Below are 27,176 nucleotides of genomic sequence, written 5' to 3' on the forward strand. Positions count from 1 at the left end.
CTTAGTGACCCTCAGTGAGAAGCTGGAGCTAGATCTGCAAGGGGACTATAGTGACTTTCCTTTACTACTTTTGCAAAGTCTGTATTCTTTGTGTGTGGTCTGTGAAGTTTCTCTTCCATTGTCTCTTCAGTCGGCCTGTGATCTGATGGAGATTTCTCCAAACATCCAATCACCCCTCACCCTGCCCCCCCAAAAGTGTGTACATCTCTTTAAATCTTGTGATAGATGACAGGCTACAGTCCCTACAGCTACAGTGGGGCTGAGGAATAGGGGATAGTTGCTAGATCACTCACACAGCTCTCTCAACAGATTCAGCAGTCTCTTTCTTCATCAAGCATTCCCCTGGTTGCTGTGTGTCTGATCAGGTTCAGAGTTCTGAAATCATTGATTCTGATTTTTTTTTTCCCCAGCCTAATGGTTGTTTGGGAGGAGGAACTAACTCCTGGAGCTTTCTATTCTACCATTTTCTCTGATGTCACCTATGATCTACTTTGTGTTAATTTTTGCATATGGTGTACTATATAACTCAAAGCACTTTTCCCCCCACTGCATATGAGTATCCAGTTGTTCTGGCACCATTCATTGAAAAGACTGTTCTTTTTCAACTAAATTGCCTTTGAACCTTTGTCAAAAATCAGTCGTTCATATATATGTGGATATATTTCAAGATTCTCTGTTCTGCTCCATAGATGTATTTTTTTAATCTAGACACCAACATCACACTGTCTTAATTACTGTAGCTTTATAATAAGTTTCAGAACCAAGTGGTATTGGCCCTCTAGCTTTGTTCTTCTTTTTCAAAGTTGTTTTAACTCTTCTAGGTCCTTTGCATTTCCACATGAAGTTTAGAAGCACCTTATCAATTTCTTAAAAAAAAACAAACAAACTAGGATTTTTATTGGATTACATTGAATCTGTAGATCAGTTTGGAAACAACTGATATCTTAACCACATTGAGTCATCTGAGCCATGAACACTGTCTCTCTCTTCATTTATTTGGGTCCTTAATTTCTCTGAGCAATATTTGGCATTTTTCAACGCACAGGTCTAGCTCCTCTTCTGTCAGTTTTATGCCTAAGTATTTCATTTTGAGGGGATGCTACTATAAATGTGTTTTTAAAATTTCAATTTCTTACTGTTTACTACTAATTTATAGAAATAGCACAGATTTTTGTATATCATTGTTACCTTATTAAACTCACTTATTCTAATACCTTTTGGTATTTTCTACATAGATCATCATGTTGTCTGTGAATAGATGGTTTTAGTTATTTTTCAATCCTGATGTTTTTTCTTTCTTTTTCTTGCCTTATTGCACTGGCAAGAATCTCCAGTACATTGCTGAATAGAAATGAGGAGTGGATGTCACTGTCTTGTTTCTAATTCTTTAGTCTCTCATCTTTAATTGTAATTTTTTTTTGTTTTTATTTATTTATTTATTTCGGCATGTGGGATCTTCGTTGCAGCATGCAGGACCCTTCATTGCGGCGAGCAAGCTTCTCTAGTTGTGGTTCCAGAGCGAGCAGGCTCAGTGGTTGTGGAACACAGGCTTAGCTGCCCTGCAGCATGTGGGATCCTAGTTCTCTGACCAGGGGTTGAACCCACGTCTCCCGCATTGGAAGGCAGATTCTTAACCACTGGACCACCAGGGAAGTCCCTAAATGTAACGTTGGCTGTAAATTTTTCATAGAAATCCTTTTTTGGGTTGAGGAAGTTCACTTCTATTCCTGGTTTGCTGAGAGTTTTTTTAAAAATCAGGAATGGGTGTTAAATTTTTGTCACATGCTTTTTCTGCATCTATTGAAATGACAACATGTTTCTTTTTTAGTTTGTTAATCTAGTGACTTGAAGGTTGAAACAACCCTGCATTCTTGGGATAAATCTCTCTTGGTTATAATGTATTATCCTTTTTTTTATATGGTTGGATTTGATTTGTGAAAGTTCTGTTAAGAATGTTTGTATTTATGTTCATGAGAGGTAATAGTTGGTAATTTTCTTTTAATGTCTTTGTCTTGTTTTGGTACTGGAGTAATAACTCTCATAAAATGAGTTGTGAAATGTTCTCTTTTTAATTTGGGACCAAGTGTTTGTTTAGAATTTGTTATTACTCTTTGCTTAAATGTTTGATAGAATTCTTCAGTTTTTTTAAACAATTTATGTAGAATTGGGACTGTTTCTTAAATATTTGGTAGAATTCCACAGAGAAAACATCTGGGCCTAGACTTTTCTTTCAGGAAAGATATTTAACTACAAATTCAAACTTTAAACTAGATATAGAGCTATTCAGGTTATCTATTTGGTAGTTTTTGTTTTTCAAGAAACTTGTTTTTTCTAAGTTGTCAATTTTTGGCCAAAAGGTGTTCATGATATTCTCCTATATACTTTTATTGTCTATAGAATCTGTAGTGATGTTGCCTCTTATTCCTTATTCTTATTTTTCTTTTCTTCTTTTCCTTAGTAGTCTTGCTAGAGGTTTATCAATTTTATTGATCTTCAAAAAGAAACTAGCTTCTGGTGTTGTTGATTTTTCTCCTTTTTTGGTTACAGAGTATTCCATTATATGAATGTTTAGTCAGTCATTCTCCTATTGTTGATATTTTGCATAAGAATAATCTTAATGGGAACCGTGTGACTAATTTATATGATGAAAATGACAAAACATTAAGGATATGAATGAATGGATACAGTACTCCAGGATGGGAAGATTAAAGATGTAAACATATATAAAGATGTCAGCTCTCAAAATAATTCATGGGTTTATTGTAATTCTACTCAAAATACCACTGAGCTTTGAGAATCATGGCAAAAGGATTCAGAAGTTTATCTAGATGATAAAACATTTGAGTTGATGTTAAAGTTCTGAAAAAAGAAGAATGGATGTAGAGAAACCTGATATAAGATATTAAAACATAGTGAAACTATAACAATTAAAAAGAAGAGTGCCAGCACCAGGATAAAAAAAGACCAATGAGAAAATAGCCTGGGAATGGAACATGTTGGATATAAGGATTTAATATATGGTAAAGGAAGCACACATATCCATAGGGAAGAAGGATTATTTAACAAATGGTATTAGTATAACTAAGCAATTTGGAGAAACAAAAATTTAGATTTTTTAAAAATATCACATACTAAAATAAGTTCCAGATGGATTGATAATTACATAGAAACAACAAGCCAGAGAATTGAATTGTGTACTGATTGAACCTAAGAAGGGGAACAACACAAATTTACCAGGAGGTGGTTGACAGATTACACTACATAAAACTTAACTTTTGTATCATCCCAAAATGTAGCCAAAATGAAAAAACATAACAGACTGGGGGAAATATTTGCAGCAGATTTCCAAAGGGTTAATATTTTTTATATATGAAACTCTTATGCAGATGTAAAAATGGGCATAGGACAAGATTAGACAATTAACTAAATAGGAAGTTAAAAACAAGAAAAAAATTCTTAATACAAATTAAACTACTAAGGAGTTGCCCAGATCCACCCATTAAATTAGCAGCAACTCCCGTGCAGGCCAGACTAGGATGCATTTAGTAGATGCACAAATTGCTCATGGTCTTATAGTGTTACAAGCATTTGCAAACCACTCTTGTGATATGTCAAGATTCATTTAAAAAAATCTCCATACTTTTTGACCCAGAAAACCCACATCTGGGAATTGATCCGAAGAAAATAATAGCTACCCCCCCCGCCCCCATTCCAAAAAACAAACGTATAAGCCCTGTATACAGAGTCATTTCAAATAATGAAAAATTAGAAAAACCTAAATGGTTTATCAAGGGAGCAATTAAAATTTTCATACACCTCACAGATAGAATACAATGCAATAATTAAAATATGGTAATAGAGATTGTAATTGAAAATGTGATAAGAGTAATTTTTTTTAAAGCGAGCTTTTAAATTGTATGTGTAATTTGATTGGAAAGAAATATGTAAAAATGACAAGCAGTTATGATGAGAGTATAGTGGGTAATTCTTTTCCTGTTTTCTATGATTCAGTATAATGCTAGGCTGCATTAATAGAAGTACAGCACAGGGCTTCCCTGGTGGTGCAGTGGTTGAGAGTCTGCCTGCCGATGCAGGGGACGCAGATTCGTGCCCTGGTCCAGGAAGATCCCACATGGCGCGGAGCAGCTAGGCCTGTGAGCCATGGCCGCTGAGCCTGCGCTTCCGGAGCCTGTGCTCCGCAATGTGAGAGGCCCGCGTACCGCAAAAAAAAAAAAAAAAAGAAGTACAGCACACTTAGATCAGGGGAGCTAATAGACCTATGTTTTGAGAAGAGCATGGGCTTTGGAAATGTGTAGATCTGACCTCCAGTTCGGATTTTACTTACCTAGTATGAGGCCTTGACAGTTACATAACTACTTTGAACCTCAATTTCTAAACCTGAAAAAAGAGTAGATTTCTTTATGATTGTTGTATGGATTAACAGGAGTAGATGGTAGTTGTTGATAAAAATATTGTTCTTGTCATCTCACATCTGAATAATAAGTCAGCTTACAAGCAATCATAAATTTCAATGGCAAACAACTAAGATTTATTTTTCACTTACGTTACTTATTAGCTGTGGATTGGTTGTGGCTCTGCTCTGTTCTCTCCACTCTAGAATCAAGGCAGACTGGAAAGAAAAAGATGTTGAAACCCAAGGATAGTTCTTAAAGGTCTGCTCCACAGTGGTACACTTCTACTCATATTTCATTGACCAAGGCATCAGTGGCACTGGGTCATATTCCTCCTGTGGGGATGGGCCAATACAGAGGGGCAGCAAATATTTTGGAGAAATAGTATGCTATGACAGAGTGTGTTCAATTCTGGCTGTCACTTTAAAAGTGTGATAGATAGACTGGGATATGTCCAGAGGAGAAAGATCAGAATGGTGAGTAATTCTGAAGTCTTGCCTGAAGTACAGTGGCAAGAGTCGATGGAGAGAGAGGGGGCACATTAATGCTGTCTAAAATATTTGAAGAATGGCTATGACTGGATATGCTATATGACATCAGTGGGTGGGAGTTACAGCATTATATATTTTGATTCAGTGTAAGGGCATAAGGAGGAAGGGAGACAGAAAAGGAAATTGGTGCTTGTTTTAAATACCTTACCTCATTTAAATTTAAAATAATCCTATGAGGGTTTTTGTGTTCGTGTATGTTTATGTTTAAATATTGAAGAAAACAGATTCAGAGTGGATAAGTACCTACGGTCACGTGGCAAGTAAGTGGTAAAACCAGTTTGGAATCCAGGTGTATGTGATCTCATCTCTTTCCACTAAACTTTGCTACTCTGTTGGGCTGCAAGCTTTCTTACAATTACACTGTTTATCACCAGTCATCTTCTGCTTGACAAGGTGATGGCTTCTCTTCCCCCGTCTCTAAAAGGGTTCAAAGTATAAATGGAAGAAGTGAAAGGAAGGTTGAACTCTATCTAGATCAATGGTCTGCAAGCTCATTTGATTATTTGTACCTTTCAGCAAAATAATTTAGCATATACCATGTATATGTTACATATGTTAAACAATTATATTGATATTGTATATGCTATAAAACACACCAAAAATAGAAGTTAAAAAAGTTAAGATTTGACATAAAATTTTAGATATTTTTGTGAATTAGATTTTATGGAAAATCTCAACTTTAGAAACTTCTATTTTACGGGTAGATATTTTTTCCTTTAACCCTATGGATTGTCTTGTGTACCCACTGAGATGCATACCCCCAACATCGGAGGTCATTGTTTTGGATGATTTGTAAGACTCATTTTTCAGTATGAAGATTCCATGATTCTGTTTGGCCTGAACTTTTCTGAAAGGGATGATGATAGCTTAATTAACTTTTAGAAAAGTTTTTAAATAGTCTTATCTAAGACCAAAACTATAATTTTACTGGCATTCACAGCAAAATTAAACCTGAAAATCAAATAGTACGAAAGATGCTTTTCCAGGTAAACAGTAATAACCCCATGAGCATTTATACACAAAAGGATGTAAAAAGGGGTTACTATTAAGTAATAAACCTGATTTCTATGTGTGGTTCAAGAAACAGCCTTGTTATTTTAGTCATATCTTCTCTATCTAAATCTGCGTGTGTGTGTGTCCAAAACTTACTGTACTCATGTATTCTAAAATGAATGTGAAATTTTTCCCAGAGAATAATATTAATTTGGGTACTTGGGAAATTATTTTATCAATAGCACTGTTTTAGAATGGAGCCAGAAATCTAAATCAGGATAAGCCTACTGGACTAAAATCTTTATAGAGACATATCCTCTAAGAAGCAAAAGAAGTTACTTTCATTGCCTGACAGAGGAAACTGTTTGCTTTTCTACATTCTGGTCCTTGGTTATCTGCCTTTTGCCACGTTGATATTTCATGATTAAGATAACTTTCTGGTCAGTAACTGTTTCTTGGGGATAGAGTTTTTAAGAAAAAACCTTCCCAGATCACAGAAAGCAGAAAAGCAAATGTAGACTTTAAAAGATACTCCTATATTGACATGAAATTGTACATCAACAGTGTTCTTTTGCATTTCTTTCTCATAGTGATACATTTGTACAGCTTTTTGACATTTGTCTTTGGTGGTAATTTTGGAGGAAGTGTTGCTTGCAGGCAGATCATCCAAAATAATGATCTCCGATGTTGGGGGTATGCATCTCAGGGGGTACACAAGACAATCCATAGGGATAAAGGAAAAAATATCTACCTGTAAAACAGAAGTTTCTAAAGTTGAGATTTTCCATAAAATCGAATTCACAAAAATATCTAAAATTTTATGTCAAATCTTAACATTTTTAACTTCTATTTTTGGTGTGTTTTATAGCATATACAATATCAATATAATAGTTTAACATACATAACATATACATGGTATATGCTAAATTATTTTGCTGAAAGGTACAAATAATCAAATGAGCTTGCAGACCATTGATCTAGATAGAGTTCAACCTTCCTTTCACTTCTTCCATTTATACTTTGTTTGAACCCTTTTAGAGATGGGTTCAGCTCCTTTTTCTGCACCAGTTTAAGTGGCCCACAGGCTAGGAGTTCCTTGGTAATAACTTTCAGTGATCCATTTGTTCTAGAAAATTATCCTGGAAAAGGACAGTTTAAATAATTAAGTTTGGTATTTCTTAATTTTCAGTCTTTTGTTCATTCAACAAACAGTCATTCAGTGCTTCTTTGTGCCAAGCACTGAGGAAATATTAGTGAACAAGAGGGATATTGACCACTGATTTTAAAAATAGACATAACGTGTATTAAAAGCCAATAGAAATATTGTTGCTCACGGCAGCGCCCTGTAGGAATCCCTGGTCTTCACTGACCTGTGCTTCCCTGCCTGTTCTCTTGCTCTTTTCTCTCCCCCCGCCTCCACTTCCCTCCCTTCCTTCTCTCTATTCCCTTCCTTCCCTTCTTGTAACTCCTTTCCTCCTTTGAGATAGTGACCACAGGCACATTTTGATGTCATTTCATCTAAGCATAGGACAAACTGTATATGATATTTATTGTATAAAACTTGGCATGGTATAGTTAGATGGGAGATGATAAAATTCTTAATTTGCCTTCAAGTCCAACTGTCATCTTACCTGTGCAGATCTCAAGGTGTATGTATATGTTTGTTACTTAGCTCAGAAGCCATGTATCTTTAAATGGGTTTATATTATTTTAAATAAAATTAATATCAGCATGTTTTTATACAAGTGTGCTTTTTAGATGCAGACATCTATATGATTAGATATTGGCACATATCTTATTTTTCAGTGTCTTAACTGAGTTGTTATCTAAACTCTAGAATCTGTCCTAGTTAATTTAAAGGTGTGTGAATGGTTGGGTTTTTTTGTTTTGTTTGCTGTTGTGTTCTATATTGATGAATTTGAAGGTAATTAAAAATATAATTCTTTTCTTCTTTAGCATCAGACAACAGCCAGCGCTTTCGAGAAACCTGTTTTGCATTTGCATTGACACCACAACAAGTGCAGCAAATCAGTAGTTCCATGTAAGTTGTCTTCGAGTGTAACTTGCAGCTTGACCTTTGAATCCAGTTTTGTCTATAATAAGTGACTTTTAAAAACAGTGTATTGGATGAGTATTATTGTCATGCAAATATTAGTATTGAAAATACTATTATAGTGTTAGTTACCCTAATAAGTGTTAATATTTCTGATAAATCTGAAATACTTTCTGGGGTAACAGTGTCTTTGAATCAGCTTTCCTCTGTATATCTTTAAAATAACTGTAGTTCTTACTCTGTCTTTTCTAGGGATATTTCTGGGACCAAATGTGACTTCACAGTGCAGGTCCAGTTAAGGTACAGTGTTGCTACAGTATATATCCAAAGTTTAAAAGTTAATATTTCTTAAAGATTTGAAAAATCTACCTGATTTTCAGTAAGTATATTGAAAGTATTGGGTTTAGATGTTTGGGTGAGGGAAAACCTTTTCCTGTTACGATACATCCTAATTACTATCAAAGTTAGATTTTAATGTAGCCAAGTCATGTGCCATATATTTAACCATATTTCTCTATTTTGGTTGCCCTTGGTTGGTTGAGAAGCTCCAGCTAATGATATGTTTAAATATGGTGGTCAGCTCTTTAGAAGTACCAAGTTTTATGAAAGCAAAGACCTTATCTGCATGAGTGGCAAACCTACTGTAGATAAAGAACTAATACTTAGATTAAGTCTGCAGTGTCTCATGGACTAACAAGAACCAAAATAGTCTAATTTGTTTTGTCCTGTATTTTTAAACCATTAATTTAGGTACTCTCTAATTTAGATTCCATGTGAGACATCTCTTGATAGATTTGTAAAGACGAAATTTTACAATTTGGAAAACGAAAAATTTTCAACATGCTACTGCCCATATTGTTTCTTTTCTTAGCCCATTTCTTCTAAGAATATCTAAGACATCTTTTATGTTAATATGTCTCTCTCTTGTTGCTTACATAAACCATCTTATGCTGTTGTTTTTACTCAGTGACTATCCTTGTGTAAACCTAAGTGTCCCACATTGTTCTTGTTGCAATAGGGATAGAAGAGGAAATACAAGACAGTTGTTTTCCTCAACAAGCTGTTTTCCCTATAAAGTGGGAAGGATAAGTCAAACAGATAGCCCAGTCTCAATAATCAGATACTAAGTTGTATGTACAGATTATAAATACACTAGGAGATCAGAAAAGAGATGAAAGCACCAGCTCAGTGCTTCATGGAATAATGTGAAAAACTCTGATTTAGGTTCAAAAATAGTGTGATGAAAACTGAGAAAGCAGAGGAGAGGTTGAGGTCTTGGTTTTGGAAGGCACTGACAAAGGTGTTTCTGTATAAAAGGTACTTTTTCCTCTGTCAGGGACAGACTATGATAATGACTGAATAAATTAAAGGACTAAAATATGGTGCCTTCATAATTAATTGTATATTGCTGTAATATTTTTTACTTCCCTGCCTCAGTAGTTTACATTTTGTTCATACTGATATGTGACTTTGTCCTTTAAAACAGTGGTTTTCAGACTGTTGCTTGGAGCCACTGTTTGGGGGCTGCCCTCTGGCTACCATTCCACCTTCTCTTCCCCAACCCCCCCAATTCCCCCACCTGACACACACATATACACACACTCTGAACCAAAGTAATGTGGCTTTGGTCTGTTCTACATGTTTGACTTCTGGGTTAGTTTTCATTTGAGGAGAGTATCCCAAGACTAAAAAGTTTGAAAACCATAGCTCTAAAACAAAAGATCTAGTTACTATCCTTAGTACTAACGTACACATGCATTCTTTAAAGCAGCAAAGAGGTATGGTTCACATTCCAAAGGAAGGTTTTCTTTCTAAGATAAATTCAGAGATTCTAAGGGGATCTTGACGGTTAAAAATGGCTTAGCCATCAAATTTATCTCCAGAATTTGATGAAAAAACAACCATTTTGTATTATATTTGGTAATTGTTAGGTGGTTCTTTGTATTTTACTAAATTGTTTTCATCCCCTCCTCACCCCCTACAGCAATCCCAGTGTATTAAGTTGGGAGTGTATACCTTCCACTATCCTAATTATAAGTCTTTATCTAAAACATGAAAACAATTTGGTCAGAATTAGGATCAATATTTTCTCTATTAGATTCCTAATCTGTTTTCATTTATCTGTTTCCCCTCCCCACCCCCATGAACTCCTATATAGAAACTTTCTGCTCTTGTTCCCCATTTTTAAAATCTTTTTTTTGTCTTCGGTTTGTAAGGGTGATTTAGATTTTCACTTTTTACTTAATTGAATAGCAGTCAACTTGTCATATAAATTATTGCTTTTCTGTAGCTTCAGGCAGCCAGGTTCACGTTGCTAATTTATCTCTGCATTGGAGTAATTGATTAAAAGCTTTATGGCATCCTCTTACTGTTGCAAAGTAAAGAACTGGCCTGTAATAGAAGCTTCTGCTGGGGTTAGAGATGATCTTGTGGGCTTTGACATCTGTTTGCTAAGTATATTTTGAGAAAATCTTTGTAGATTAGTAATTCTCAACCTTTATATGGATCTCTAACCCCTTTGAGAATCTAATGGAAGCTACAGATTGTCCCTGCTTAAAGATGACCATATATTTATATGTACCCATAACATTTTATATAGAAAATTGTCCCATTTTGTGGACACTCCCTCACACAGATTGCATGGCAGGCAGATCAAGATGTTGAGAGAAGGTGTTTGTGCATGATGAATATTTCACAGAATTCAGAGATAGCATTCTTCTTAACATGTAACTCAAAGGTGCTGTGAACATTCTGTAAAGTGGAATGAGCCTCAGCTCTATATTGGGAATAAGGAAGTATAATAATCAAGAATAGTTGTCTTAAATAGCAAATTAATAATTTATTTCTTGATCTATGTAAGAATGGAGTGAGAATGTACAAATTATGTAGTTGTCCTTGGTTTTCCCAAAAGATAACGCATTTAATTTAGAAATAAATGTTTTCATGAGTTTCTAAAATAGTATTCTAACATGTGGATATAATGGATATTATAATGGATATTATATTATAATGGATATAATACAATTAATGTTATTATTCAGCATCTTCAGTTTTCAGGGAATAATGGAGTACCTGGGCTTGGTGGACAGAACTTGATCCTGGGGATGGACTTCTAGCATTTTCAGTATAGTCTGCTGAGAACCAAAAAAATGTTTCACAGACAAATAAATTTGGGAACTACTATATATTTATATTTCCCTCTTAAAAAGTTACAGTTATTGTTAGCCTAGCTCTGAGAAGTTCTATATGGAGGAAACGTAATTTATTTTTTGATTCAAAATTTCTTAAATTTATTCAACCACAGAGCACTTCCCCACCTCCTCCCCCCCAAAACATGCTTGAACAAATGACTTCAAATATTATGAAGAGAACTACAGGTTGGTAGTTGTGACCACTGAAACTCTACATTGACAGAATTATTTATTTTGAACCTATTTCATGTATTTATTCAGGTTTAGTAGTTTTTTGCTGTTGTTATTAAGTTTGACCATCTTTTAGATTAGCTGTGGAACAAAAATATTAATGTGGTGTCATCCTTTAATAAAGGTAATTAAACTTGTCCTTTATTGTTTAGGTTTTGTTTATCAGAGACCAGTTGTCCACAAGAAGATCACTTCCCACCCAATCTTTGCGTGAAAGTGAATACGAAACCTTGCAGCCTTCCAGTAAGTCCCAAAAGCTGTTTTTTTAAAAAGTGCATTGCCAACATAGCTAGCAAATAAGTCATCACAGCTGTTGTTAATCATATTTTTCGTTAAGAAAACATCTTTATTTTGGATATATGTTCATGTGACTGAGTGAAACACTTGTACCAACTGTGTACAATTAACAGCTGTGACATTAGCTATGGAGACATAGTCTAGGAGTTGGGTGTGGTAGCTTTAGTGTTTTACTGAATTTTGGGAAGACGAGATTGTTTCAACAAAACCTCAGATGTATTCGTGTGAGTCTGGAAGCTTTGGTTGAATAGAGATTTGAAGAATGCTGTGCCTTTAACAGAGGAGTGGGGGCTGTTATTGTTCACCTTTAAAATAGTCCTTATATACTTATCCAAGCTCTTTATGAATTCAACCTGATTCTTAAATTTTAGAGATTTTTAAGTTCTGCCACCAGTATTTTTCTCAGGCTTACTATGAGACTGTATGGTTGTTTAGAGAAACATACAGGAAACTCTTACAAACGTTTGCTTCTCTACTTTTAAATGAAAATACTCATTTTCTCATATGTAGTTTGTAGGTTTTTTTTTTTAAGGAATGGAAGTTGAAATGATTGTGGAAGTAATAAGTAGAAATAAATTATATTTCATCCTTAGGGTTATCTTCCACCTACTAAAAATGGTGTGGAACCAAAGCGACCCAGCCGACCAATTAATATCACCTCACTTGTCCGATTGTCCACAACTGTACCAAACACCATTGTTGTTTCATGGACTGCAGAAATTGGAAGAGTAAGTAAATTTTTGTTTCTACCAGATCTTTGTATTATAAGGAATGGTTAATCTCCATGGCTACCTGAGCTTTTGTGTAAATAAAATGAGTTGCAAAAGGATTTATTTTTGTCTCACAATGAATTTTCAACATGTTCCCATTTAAAAAAATGGGATCTTGCCCTACCCAGTGTTCTATAACCTGATAACTTTCACTGAGTAATTTTCAGAAACATCTTCCTATGTCATTTCATGTTCATCTGCAAAATTTTAAATGGCTACATCATATTCCAATATGATGTTCCCTGTTGTTGAACATTTATTTGGTTGATTGATTACTATTTCAAAGAACATTTTGAAGACCATCCTAGTAGCTCTAACTTTGCATACATACATGGTAACTTCCTTAGAGTAAATTCCCAGAAGTGGAATTGCTGAGTCAAAGAGCATCAGAATTTAAAGAAATTTTGTGTACATTGGCAGATTGCCTTACCAAAGGATGTTGTACAGATTTATTCTCTGACTTTGTGTTTATTCACGTGCCTGTCGACGGATAACATTGAGTTTTATTTTCTTTAAGATCTCTACTAATTTTAATAGGTAAATAGTGGTACCACATTGTTTTAATTAGTACTCCTCTTATTATTATTATTATTGTTTTTTTTGCGGTACGTGGGCCTCTCACTGTGGTGGCCTCTCCCGTTGCGGAGCACAGGCTCCGGACGCACAGGCTGAGTGGCCAAGGCTCATGGGCCCAGCCGCTCTGCGGCATGTGGGATCTTCCCAGACCAGGGCATGAACCCGTGTCCCCCACATCGGCAGGCGGACTCTCAACCACTGCGCCACCAGGGAAGCCCCTGTACTCCTCTTATTATTATTGAGGTTGGACATATTTTATGTTTGTGATTATTCACATTTAAAAATCATATCAGTATCTATTTCTGTATTGCTGTTTTTATTGTTTATGAGTTCTTTATATATTGATTTAACCCTCTTTTACATGTGGCAAATGTTTGTTTCTAGTTTATTGCCCTTTATTTAATGTGTAGAAGATTTAAATTATTATGGAGCCAAATCTTAACCAGTTTTGTTTTTCTTTTTTTAATTTATTTTTTATTGAGTATAGTTGAATTACAGTGTTGTGTTAATTATTGCGGTACGCCAAAGTGACTCAGTTTTACATATATATATACATTATTTTTCATATTCTTTTCCATTATGGTTTATCACATGATATTGAATATAGTTCCCTGTACGATCCAGTAGGACCTTGTTGTTTATTTATCCTATATATACCAGTTTGCATTTGCTAATTCCAAACTCCCACTCCTACCCTCTTCCCCCTTGGCAACCACCAGTCTATTCTCTACGTACCTGTTTCTGTTTCATAGATAGGTTCATTTGTGTCATATATTAGATTCTACATATAAGTGATGTCATATGGCATTTGTCTTTCTCTTTCTGACTTACTTCACTTAGTATTATAATCTCTAGTTGCACAGTTTTGTTTCTTTATAGTCTTTCCAGTCAGCCTCCATCAAGTTTAGTCTGTCTGCCCTTCCCAATCTTACATAAATAATTTGTTTATATTTTTTTCTTGATTTTTGAGGTTTCTAGTTTTACCTTTAAATATTTAATCCATTGTGAATTTATGTGTAGTGTGAAATACAAATTTAATTTTTTAAATAGCCAGTTCTAATACCATTGACTAAATAAATGCTAATTCTGAAGCCACCATTATTACGTATTTGCGTTGATTTATCCTGTGTGTGTTCTGAACTTTTCTGTATTGTTTCTTAGCCTAGCATTCTTTTTCCGGCACAATTTCAGAATAGTTTTGATTATTACAGTTTTATGATATGAGCTCATGTCTATTCACTAATTCATTTGAAATTTATAGAATGTGTGCTATATTCCATGCACTCTGCTGAAGACTGGCAGTACCATAGTGAGAAAAAAAAGTCCTGACTCTTTTGGAGCTTAGGATCTAGGGGGCAGGTAGTCACACACGAAAATGTGAACTGTATTATAAGTAATATAAAGAAGATGTGTGTGGTGATTTTAGAGTATTAAAGGCCACTTTGCACTAGAGAGAGGTCAGGCAGGGCTTCCCTGAGGAAGTAATGACTGAGCTAAGAGCTGAGAGAAGGGTAGAAGGAATCAGGTGAAAGGTTCAGAGAAAACAACATTCAGAGTAGTCCACTGGCAGGTGTGAGCCTAGTTCTTCTTAAGAAACTGAAAGGGAGGAGGAATTGCTAGAGTACATAGAATGCGGAAGAACAGGATACAAGATGAAGCTAGAGAGGTAAAAAAGGACCAAACCGTGTAGGGCCTTTGAGGTAATGTTAATGTTAAGGATATTCTCTTTTTAAGCAGAAAGTTTACAGGGCCATATTTCTGTTTAGAAAAGGCCACTCTTCAGAGTGGTGAACAGCTTGAATGGAGACCAGAGTCATGCATAGAGGTTACCTCTTAACTATTGCTGAAGCATTAGTGAGAGAAATAGTATATTAGTCTAGAGTGGTGGCACTGGGGATGGAGATAAATTGGTGGATCTGTAGGACTAAGTGATAGATTAGAAATAGGGGCTAAGAGAAAGGGAGAAGTCAAGGATGACTCCTTGGTTTCTGGCTTGAGTGACAAGGTAAATGATAATGTTACTGAGATAGAGGAAACACTGAAAAAGGACTGAATTTAGGTGCGTTTTGTTTTGCTTTGCTTTGCTTTGAAGGAAGGAGTATTGGAGGACTACATGGAGACAACCATGAGTTCAGTTTTGAAGCTTTTGAGTTCGAGATGCCTTTGAGACATTCTGAAGAGGCATTGGGCATATAGGCTCAGAGGATAAGTTTGGGCTAGAAAAGAAAATGAGTCATCTGCATATTGGTGGTTACTAGAGCCATACAAGCAGGCTGACATTGGTTAGGGGAAATGTAACAAGTAAAAAGAAGAGAGTGTTGAAGGCTTACCATTCTTGAGGAACTATAACTTTTAATACTGGATAGAAGAGAATGAACCTGCAGAGGACATGGGGAAATAGTACCAGAGATGTGGGGCAGAACGGGGGGGTGGGTATGAGAAGCCAAGGGAGGAGTTTCAAAGAAGAAGGACAGGGACTTCCCTGGTGGCACAGTGGTTAAGAATGTACCTGCCAATGCAGGGAACACGGGTTCGAGTCCTGGTCCGGGAAGATCCCACATGCCGCGGGGCAACTGGGCCTGTGTGCCACAACTACAGAGCCTGTGCTCTAGAGCCCGTGAGCCACAACTGCTGAGGCCCACGTGCCTAGAACCCGTGCTCCGCAACAAGAGAAGCCACTGCAACGAGAAGCCTGCGCACTGCAATGAAGAGTAGCCCCCACTCAACTAGAGAAAGCCTGCGCGAAGCAACGAAGACCCAGTGCAGCCAAAAATAATAAGTGAATAAAATAAAATTTATTAAAAAAAAAGGAGATGGTAAGCAGTACTGAACAGATGTTGAGAAGTCAAGTATGTTGAAATCTAAAAAAATACTTTTTTGGATTAGAAACATAAAGTTGACTTTAGCATGAGCTGTTTTGGTGAATGGTGGGAGGAGAAGCCCGATTGTGACCAGGCAGAGGTAAGGCAGTGGAGATAGTGAGTTATAGAAGGGTAGCTTTGGAAATAGATACAGCTGAGCTGGAGGGAAATTTGAGATGAGAGTTATTTGTTTGCTTTAATGGGAGAGTGTTAAACATGTATAAAGGATGATGGCAGGTATCTTCTTGGGAGGAAGAGATTAAATATACACGAGAAAAATAATAGTGAATTTCATTAACTAACTCATTGTAGCTAGGAGGGACAACTTCTTTATTTAGTGGAATAAAAGGATTGGATGCATGTATATGATTGGTACTGGAGAGGTGGTAAGTTCTGATCTGATGAATTCTCTTAAGTCTGTGAGATAGGAGGTGAGAGAAGTCTGCTGAGAGTGAGAGAAGAAATCGGGGCATTGAGGAGAGTGAAAATGTTGAAAAAGTAATTGCATGGAGTAAGACATATTCCCCTGCATTATTCCCCCAAATCTTTCTGGGAATAAATGAGCTTGCCTTTAAAATTTGTATATTAACTTAGAGAGGATTAACTTATTTACAGTATTTAATGTCCTTATTTCAGGAACTGTATGTTTCTCCATTTATTCAAATCCTCTTTCATGTTCCTCAGTAATTTAATAGGTTTCTTCTTACAAAGTTTCCATATTTTTTATTGATTCTTGTGTTGTTTATTATTATTACTGCTACTGTAAATAGATCTTTTTTCTGTTATATTTTCTAAAAAATGTATTTATTGTTTTAGTTAAAAGCTAGTTATTGTTGAATATTTACTTAGTACATAAATTCACGTATTGGTTCTGATAGCTTTTTAGTAGGTTTCTTGGTATTTCCAAATAGGCAGTTTTGAGTCTGAGATGTATCATTATATGAATAATGATAATCCTAATACTTAGGCCATAATTTCTTATTCTTGTTCTCTGTGCTGTCTAGAACCTTCAGAACAATGTTAAGTAATGTGAGTGCTAGTGGACATACTTGGCTTGTTCCTTAATGTTAATGAGAATACTAGTGTCACAACATTAAGTATTATAATGGCTATTAATTTTTGATAGAACTTAATTATAGCAATAACATAATCCTATGGTCCTCTTTTTTACTGTATATCTTTGAGAGAAATGGATTTTGAATATTATCAAAATCCTTTTTTGGGATCTATCAAGGTTATATATTTTTTCTTTACCTAATCAGTATGTCACTATTAGGTTTTTAAAATCCTTTTAAATGTTTTTTTTCTAGTGTACCTTGGGCTCCCTGTTTTTGTCCCCCTTTTTGAAGAGGGTATTGCAGATGTTTTGGGTTTTGTCTGTGTGTGAAAAGTATATAAACACCAGGGTGTTTACAGTGAACTATGAAAGAAGTCAAACTGTGGGAGAGGAGGGAAATGTGGTTGCTGATATATAGCACTAGAGGAGAGGGGGAAATATTCTTCCATGGGAAGCCTTCCACACCTCAGAAAGAAAACAGTAATCTTCAGTGATTTGAAGATCTCCCAGGTAAGCTTTGTGTAGACCATGATCTACAAGTTGGAGACCTTCTTTTTGAAATAAAACACTGAAAGAAAATTATTCTTTTCTGAAGCCCAAAAGATAACTTATTAGATTGGTTTTTGATCCTAGTTTTATTCAGCTTGTGAAGATACTCTGAATAGTTCATGTAGGATCTCTTACTGTTTTGGGGATTAATTTCTGTATTATTAGTTGCCATTGAGAAGTGTTAGCATTATGTCTTCAAAGGAAATAAATGGAAGAGCTAATGCTATGGTGGTAATCGTCTTACAATATATTATAACTCTATTCAGTCAAGATGTACACCTTAAACTTATACAATATTACATGTCAATTATAGCTCAATTTTAAAAATTGTAATATAAGAGAAAAAGAAGAGCTAGTACAGTGCTTGAAGGAAATAAGTGAACTATGTTGTAACTTCTTATCCTACCTCAGAGTAATCACTGCATCTAGCCATTTATTAAATTGTCATTGTTTGTAGAGAAGTTATTTAGATACTGGTGTAAAGGGCACTTAAATGAGATCATATCTTAATAATGAAGAAAACGTCCTATAAACTTGATAGACAATTTTGAAGACTTTGAAAAAGCATTTGACAAAAACATCAGTGTAATGCAATATATTTCAGTAGTTGGAGTTAAGTAGTACTTTGAAGTGTTAGCAGGAACAATGTATCATGTACCTAGGAGAGATATTATACCACGGTGGAGTTTTGGCGGGGTTGCTGCTGAATCTCTTTCATGTGATATAAAATTTAATTCCATATTATCGGTACAAGTGGTGTTTGTTAATACCTGACCTTCTTTTTGCTTCCTTTTTTTTTTTTTTTAATATCTGCTTACATGTTTCAACTAGAGTGAACATACCTTTTCACTGAACTTGTAGTTTCTACTTGACCTCTCCTTAAAAATTTATATAAAGCCTTAGGGTGATTACTAGTTCTGAAGATTCAGGCTGTAAGTATATATAATAATTTCACAGTGTTAATTAGCATTTCTCCAGTTTCTATCATACTTGAACCATTAATCAAATAATAAAGGTGAATAAGGATTTTTTTTCTAAAAGGAGCTTTTTAGTTTTATATTAGATTGGTATGTTGTGTGTCTAAAATTTTGGTAAGTTTTAAGGTTATTTGTTCCTCATTAATAAATTAAGGGATTTATTAATGAAAGTAAATTAGCTTTTAAAAAATGTTTAATTTTTATTTTATATTGGAGTATAGTTGATTTACAATGTTAGTTTCAGGTGTACAGCAGAGTGATTCAAGTTATACATATACATATATCCATTCTTTTTCAGCTTCTTTTCCCATTTAGGTTATTACAGAGTATTGAGCAGAGTTCCCTGTGCTATACAGTAGGTCCTTGTTGATTATCTATTTTATATATAGTAGTATGCATATGTTAATTCCAGACTCCTAATTTATCCCTCCCAAATTAGCTTTTTTGATACTTCATTTTTTCCTGGAAAATGTGTAGCATGTGAACACGGATAGGTTTCTGAACTCTAAGTGAAAATTTGACCTTCCAGAGGGTATTGTACAATATATTCTCTTCTTGCCAAAAGAGGGGGATGCATTTTCCAAAGTGTGAAAGTAACTGAAAGTTGGAATGTACATTGGACTAGGTTAGGAGGGTCAAAGCAAATGGTATGTGAAGTCAAGAACTATAGAGAACTACACTGGCCTTGGCCATTAGTCCATTGTCCTGACGTCCCTTCACTTTCCTCTTGATTTCTAGTGCCACCTTTGTCATCAGGCAGGTGCATGATCATGAGCAGATTACATATATTTTTTAAAATTTAAAATTAAAAGCATTTTTGTGTGCCTCCATTTTATCAGTCCTTTACTTAGAAAGATACTTGCCCTACGTATCTCTTACAGGCCTTCTTTGAGGTTTAAATGAAGTGGATAGTATATATTAAGAGTGTGTGTAAAACTGTATGTAGCTAATAAATAGAAGATGGTAATAATTATTTTTCCTTTTGCTTCTTTCCAAATCTCTTGATTCCAACACCAAGTGGAAAGTGGGCCTTCTCATTTAGATCTCTCTCTTACCCTTCATAAGCCTCAGCCCTCTTTTCTTCCTCTTATCCAGTCATGTACCCTTTACTTTGCCTTGGCTTGTTGATAAACTATTTTCTTTGTCCCCCTTCTCCTAGTACCATCTCTGGGTAGTCCCTCTGCTGGTAATGGATATTCATCTGTTCTTTTGCCAAACCATCAGCTTCTCTTTGAAAATATTTAATATTCCCTCTGCTTGTTGTGATAATAGCCCAAGTAGGGTCTTTTCAAAACTAGTTAAAGGCATAGAGAGAGATTAAATGGATTAGGATGCCAGTCTAATTTTTTAAATAGCTACTGCTACCTGCTAAATATGTTTTATGATGACTTTGACATCTTATTGGCATTGGTTTATATTTATTTTTAACAATGTTCTTTACATAAGTGCCTAAATTGATTAACTTCAAGCATAGGTAGTCAGGTAATACAGAAGCATGACAGACCTGGCATTATCTCTTGAAAGTTGCAAAATTAGAACAAGTTCTTTTACTTTTCTACACTTCACTTTCCTCATCCATAAAAATAGGATTACCTCAGCAGCTTTTTGGTTAAGATTAAATGAATTACCATTCATGAAAACACCTAAGATAGTGCTTGGCGCACAGTAGGTGTTTTAAACAGGTGTTAATTTTCTTTCCCTATCATTGTGGGATTAAAATAGATGTACCTATTTACTTACGTATGTTGTTTGCTTTCTACATCTTTTTTTTTGTTTGTTTTTTTCCAGAACTATTCCATGGCAGTATATCTTGTAAAACAGTTGTCCTCAACAGTTCTTCTTCAGAGGTTACGAGCAAAGGGAATAAGGAATCCGGATCATTCTAGAGCTTTAAGTACGTATGATAACTTTATTTTATTTATGCAGCTGAACTATTTTGGTAAAGGTTAGAATAGTGTTTTTCAACTCAAGAAATTTTAGGGTTTATTTTTTTTACTAGAGCTTGTCATAGTGGATTAAAACACTGAAAACTTTGTTTTGTGAGCTAGAGTAATTCAAGACTTAAGAGTAGTTTTAGGGACTTCCCTGGCAGTCCAGCAGTTAAGACTCTGCGCTTCCACTGCGGGGGGCACGGGTTCGATCCCTCATCGGGGAACTAAGATGCCACACATTGTGTGGCGGGGCCAAAAAAAAAAAGAGTAGTTTTAATATCTTTGTCATGACGTATATTTTATAGTTTATATTTTACTGATCTTAAAATTAACTTTGTAAAGTCAGTACATGAATACAGAAGAATATTTTACCAAAGCTTCATAAAAATAAATAAGTGTTCAGGAATTCTAGGAGATGGAAAGGAAATCTTGGCATATATTTTACAAGAGTTATTTTATATTTAAGGTTTATCCAGGAAAAATGTCCAAGGATATGTGATGACAACGTCCCTGCATTAACAAAGTAAAAAGAGAGTCAGTGGGGTGGTAGATATAATAATGAAGTAGGTTCTGCTTTTAACCAGTTATGTGGCCTTGGAAAGTCAGTCTACTCGTACTCTGAATCTCTTATTCTTCATCTGTAACAAGAAGTTTATACCACATCATAACCTAAAGCTCCTTCAAAATCTCGGTTCTTAGGTAGGAATAACTAGATGGTTCCTTTTGTTCAGGTGAACTTGAGAGGTAGCAAGGGGCACATTGACTCTTCTGGCCTCAGTGTTTGAGGCCAGAGGTTGGTGGCCTTTCCAAAGAGTTGAAATAAGTTCTTCCTTTATTCTCTTCTTTGTGAGAGATAGATGGACTGGGGGATGGGGATGGGCACTTGGAGAACAAAGCTTTTACAGATGGGGGTTCGATAGCTACCCTTTAAGGATTCTTGATGTGAGTTGATTAATGAAGCCCACTATCAGATTTGTAGTTAGGAACATTCTGGTAGAAAGAAACTAAGGTAGTAAGACCACCTTTCCTCTTGTTTCCCTTTGCGACATAGCTTTTATCTCTTTTTCTAACCTGTTTCTATGCTGGATTAAAAGATCCCATTACCTCTGAATATCAGTATACCCTCAAGAGTTCATTGAAGGATTTTTCTGTATAAAAAGGGTCCTTTTAAAATTGAAAATATTCTGAGTCAAGAGGAGCACACTAGTGGCTAATGCCTCTGTAGGCATTCCTTGATAGACAGTGGAGAGCTAGAGGTCTGGTTTGAGGTCTAGGGGAGTGGAAGCACCTTTTGGCAAGGACAAGGAGATGAGTGGGGGATCCTGAAAGAAGAGGAGGGACAGACACCTGCTTTGAAGGAGCACACAAGAGAAGAATTTTTCTTTTTTCACACTCCATTCTGGTCATTCTCCTGAGAATCTTCGTATTTGCCACATAGCGTTAGAATTTCATTTAGTCAGAAAGTATTACAGAATTGTGTGAGCCTGTGTAGAAAAGGTCATACCAAGAAATAAAGCTGAAAGCTGATGAAGCTGTTATGTTGCATAATAATAATAAGGCAAGCTGTCTTTGCTCAAGCTGTAAATTCTTCTCCGCTTGCAGCTGTGGCACCATCTGGAGGGAGAGTGGGAAGGTGAGCCTAGAGTTATTTTATTTACTAGAGCAAACCACTGTTAGCCACTGTTAAGCAGCAAAAGCTACTTAATTCAAAAGTGGTTTATTTCATCTCTAATAAATCCTGGAGGTGGAGAGTAGTTGCAGATTGGGTTGGATTTTTGTGGAACTTTGTATCTTATCTTGTTGGCTTGGGGAACCAACAAAACTTTAATTTGGATCCTACCAATAAAACATTTGTCATAATTGACTAAAGAACAGATTGTTTGCCTTTATGCTATCTCTAAAGAAATAAGTTACCCAACAAATTAATTATGTAATTAAAAGATTGTGTGAAACAACTTGACAGAAGAAAATGTTGGTGGGTTTCTCAGATATTTTGTAGAATCAAATTACCCACAAATATGTTCATTGTAAGTCATTCTTAATCTTATCAATGAATTCTACTGGCAAAATTTTATTAGTCAAATCAGACATTATTCTTGAAATAAAGTCAATGGTATTTAGACTTTTCACAGAGAAATCCACGCTGATTCATTTGATTTAGTAGATTTTTGTATTGTGGTTTCCGTCTTCGTGTAGAGTTGTCCCCTCACCACTATCACAAAGCAGTCCTTTACTAATTCTTGGTCAAGTTCCTGTCTCCTCTTCTTTTTCCCTTTAGCAATCACTTTAAACCTTAGCCATACTTAAACAATATTCCCCCTCTTTCAACACTGTCAGACAGCGCAAGAAAATCGGTGCTATAAGATGTGACTTGTCTAAATTGCCCATTTCTTCCTTAATGTCACAAAACTACTTTTCAACTTATCTTCATTTGTACCCATCCTTATTTATTCTCTTCAATCTCAGGAGGAAATGTCCCGTTTCCTGCCCAAAGTTAATTTTTTATTCATTTATTCTTCTCATTCAAGAAATTGTATTAAGAGTCTACTGTGTTCCAGGCACAGGAGACTGTAGCCTTAAACAAAACACATACTGTCTCTGCATCCGTCAGAAGTTTTGCAGTCCAGTGGGAAAGACAGAATTAAATGATTGTACAAGTCATTAGTGAATTACAGTTGTGACATGTGTCTTAAAGAAGAAAGACAGGGAACTCTGGAGGTAACAGCAGGAGAACATAGTCCTCTCTGGTGCTGTGATGTTTAAGACACAATTATAAGGATGAGGAGGAGGTAAGCCCCAGATGGGAGGAGAATATGCCAAGAGACAAGGCCAATAGAGTTGAAGTGGAGAGAACAAAGGAGGAAAGTGGCCAGAGAGATAGCCATGGGGTGAGTTCATATAGATGATATGAAGACAGATGATAAAAAACCCTTAGAGGATTTTTAAGCAGAGTGGTACGATCAGATATGGGCAATAAAACGTTCACTTAGTAGACTGAATTGAAGGGGAGCTAGGCTGTTGTAGTGAGGCCAGTTAGGAACCTGTTGTACCGATAAGAGATGATGATGTCTTGAACTGAAGTAATGGTGATGGAAATAGAGAGAAGTTGATGGTTTGAGAGGTGTTAAAGGGGGGAGAAGTGGTGACTACGTGTGGGGAGTGAAGAAAAAGAAGTGAAGGAGTTCTAGGTTCCTTACTTACTAGGCACCAGCTTACATGGTAGTGCCATTTACTGAAATGGAAAACAGTGTTGAAAAGATCCGGTTGCAGGCGCAAGATCAGAGTGCACTCTTGGACTTTTGGTATTTGAGATGTCTATGAGGCATCCAGATGGAGATGCTCAGAAACAGCATTACGAGGCCTCTCTGCTCACTTATCTGCTCTCTGTCCTGTATTTTCAGTTCCTTCCTCCGCTCTATAGGCTTTCTGTCAGCCTTCACTGTTGAGTCTTTTTCATCCTTTAGAAAATACAAAAGCAAGCTACTCTCTAGATAGAGATCTGTGTTCCTCCTGTTCTCATCCTAGTTTCTTCAAAGAGTCATCTAAACTTCCCTTTCTACCTCCTCACTGCAACCCATTGTGAACTTTTAACTCCCATCATTCCACTGAAACTGCTCTTGCAGTTGTCACAAGTGACAATCTGATTGCCAGATTTAAAGTTTATCTTTTCAGTTTATGTCAGATATTTTTGCTGCATTTCATACCAACAACTGTCTCCTTGAAATTCTCATCTCTATTTCTTCTCAATCACTTGCCTTCAATGGATACTCTTAAGGGTAGTATCCTAAATGTTTGTTTTCCCTGGGTTTTTGTCCTTGGTCTCTACAAGGACATACATACTTTCCCTAGAGATAATCACATTTACTCTTGTGGTTTAAATTAGCACCAACTCCCAAATACATATTTTCATTCCAGACCTTCCCCTGAATTTCAAATGTAGATACACATAGCTAACTGTCTTCACTGAAATATACCACTGGTTCCTCAGATTCAAGTAGTGAAAACTGAACTCACTAAGTTCGATCAGACATAAACCCTAAATATTTCTCAACTCTGTTGAGCTCTCTCTCTCCCTACCATCACTGACCTCATTTAAGCTCTCATATCCTGCCTTTATTTTAAAAACCTATTCTTGAATTATATATTCCTCTCCTTTCTTGCCCACCCCCCTTTTTGTTTTTTTGCGGTACGTGGGCCTCTCTCACTGTTGTGGCCTCTCCCGTTGCGGAGCACAGGCTCCGGACGCGCAGGCTCAGCGGCCATGGCTCACGGGCCCAGCCGCTCCGCGCCACGGGGGATCTTCCCGGACCGGGGCACGAACCCGTGTCCCCTGCATCGGCAGGTGGACTCTCAACCACTGCGCCACCAGGGAAGCCCATTGGCCCCCCTTTTTATATCTCTCTTCTGGTAGCAATCTAAGTGATTAATACAGATCTAATCTTACCATTTCTTTGCAATCCATGACTTCTAACACCAATGGGATTAAAAACTCCAACTTGTTAACATGACTTAAACATATAGCTTTCCATGGTGTGGCACCTGCTTATTACTTTCCGGTGTCATCTGTATTCATTCTTCTTCTCATTCTTTTTACTCCAAAAATAATGAATTCTTTTCTTTTCTTCAGTGCTTTGCCAGTATTGTTCTCTGTGCCTCAGACTTCCCTGTTACCTACTTTGCCTAAATTCTAGTTATCCTTCATGTTTCACTTTTTCCAGGAGGTATCTCAGAACCCCGAGAGTTGATGCATTGACTTTGAGCTAGTTTCCATTACAGCACATTAGAGAAGTATCTTTGCTCTCTACTAGACTATGAGTTCCTTTGGGCAGGAACTTAATCTTATCTTTCTTTGAATTCCTAGTGCTTAGCTCAGGGCCTGGCACATAGTAGATCCTCAGACTTTTGTTAAGTGAACTGATGAAAAGAGTTCTTGAGTAAAAGATCACATCTCTGTGCCTCTGTTTTCTTGCTTATAAAATGAAGTATTGGACTTAATATGTTCAATTGTTTACAGCCTTAACATTCTAAAAAGGAGGGCTTCCCTGGTGGCGCAGTGGTTGAGAGTCCGCCTGCCGATGCAGGGGACACGGGTTCGTGCCCCGGTCCGGGAAGATCCCACATGCCGTGGAGAGGCTGGGCCCGTGAGCCATGGCCGCTGAGCCTGCGCGTCCGGAGCCTGTGCTCCGCGACGGGAGAGGCCACAACAGTGAGAGGCCCGCGTACCGCAAAAAAAAAAAAAAAAAATTCTGCAAAGGAAAGAAATTTTTTTGAAAACCTAGAACAGCACTAATAGAACACTCTGTGGTGATGGGAATGTTCTATATCTGCACTGTCCCGTGTGATAGCCACTAGTACTATGTGTCTGTTGAGTACTTGAGATGTGGTAGTGCAACTGAGGAACTGAATTTTAAATTTAATTAAATTTAAATATAGCCACATGTGACTAGTGGCTAACTCTCATAGCACATGACAACAGGGATTTTCAAAGATTAATTTTAGTAAATTAATCATCATATAGTAAAATAGTAAAATACTGTTACGGCTGCAGCTCACAGTGACACCAGAAAACCTGACTGAAAGATTTACCCGGTGTTGGTTGATGCAGCAGGATGAATATTGATGTCTTATTTTTATTTTTCACTTTCTTATGAAATTTAACATACTGATTCCCCCCCACACCTTTCTTCTTTTTTTTATTTTGGTTGTGTTTATTCAAGTATGTTTACAAGCAGTAAAAATTCACCTGTTTAAGTGTACAGTTTGATGAATTTGACAGGTGTATGCAATCATGAACTAAATGCCACAATCAAAATATGTAACATTCTTCACCCCAGAAAGTTCCCCTGTGGCACTTTGCATTCTGTCTCATCTCCTTACCCCCAGTTCTTATAACCATTGATGTGATTTCTGTCTCAGTGGTTTTTTCTTTTCCAGACTTGAAATCCCACAGCATGTAGCCTTTTGTTTCTGGCTCCTTTTACATAGTATAATGGTTTTAGGTTCATTCATGTAGTTTGCTCTTCTTCATTATTGAGTAGTGTTCCATTTATCTGTACTGTAATTTGGGTATCCATTTATCAGTTGATGGACGTTTAGATTGCTTCCAGTTTTTCGTTATCATGAATAAAGCTGCTAAAACATTTGCAGTTTGCATATGAGTATCAGTTTTGTGGACATACGTTTTCATTTCTCTTGGGTAAATACTCAGGACTAGGATTGCTGGGTCACATGATAAATGTATAGAAAAGAGGTTGGCAGTTTCTTATAAAGTGCATATTCCATTTTTGCATTCCTACCAAGAAGATTTGAGATTTAGAGTTTTTTCCCCATTCTCTCTAGCAGTGGATATTGTCAGGCTGCTTTGATTTTAGCCATTCTGGTCACTGTGTAGGTGATATGTCATGTGGTTTTAATATGAACTTTTCTAATGATTAACGATGTTAAGCATCTTTTCATGTGCTTATTTGCCATCCTTATAGCTTCTTTGATAAAATATCTATTCAACTTTTCCCTGCATTTATTTTATAGTTTGTGCTTTTTGCATACTATGAAATCTTTGTCCAACCCAAGGTCACAAACATTTTACTTCTAGAAGTTTTATTGTTTTATTCTTTGATCTAGGTCTACAGTTTATTTTAAATAAATTTTTGTGTATGATGCAAAGTAAGCTTTAGAGGTTCATTTTCTCCCCATACGGATAACAGTTGTTCCATAACATTTCTCGAAA

At 36.2% G+C, this 27,176-nt stretch overlaps 1 protein-coding gene across 1 annotated transcript in view; it reads left to right on the forward strand.

The window, feature by feature from the left end:
• Nucleotides 1–27,176, forward strand: part of PIAS1 (protein inhibitor of activated STAT 1) — a gene marked incomplete at its 5' end in the record, with an annotated part of 118,818 nt that overhangs the window by 66,110 nt on the left and 25,532 nt on the right. The window contains 5 exons of the mRNA XM_082846250.1: nucleotides 7,913–7,997; nucleotides 8,262–8,309; nucleotides 11,584–11,674; nucleotides 12,322–12,456; nucleotides 20,307–20,412. Coding sequence (XP_082702376.1) covers nucleotides 7,913–7,997; nucleotides 8,262–8,309; nucleotides 11,584–11,674; nucleotides 12,322–12,456; nucleotides 20,307–20,412 — 465 coding nt within the window. The remainder of the gene's footprint in view (nucleotides 1–7,912; nucleotides 7,998–8,261; nucleotides 8,310–11,583; nucleotides 11,675–12,321; nucleotides 12,457–20,306; nucleotides 20,413–27,176) is intronic.

The sequence above is a fragment of the Leucopleurus acutus genome, assembly GCF_964270905.1.
Source record: "Leucopleurus acutus genome assembly, chromosome: 1".
Lineage (NCBI taxonomy): Eukaryota > Metazoa > Chordata > Mammalia > Artiodactyla > Delphinidae > Leucopleurus > Leucopleurus acutus.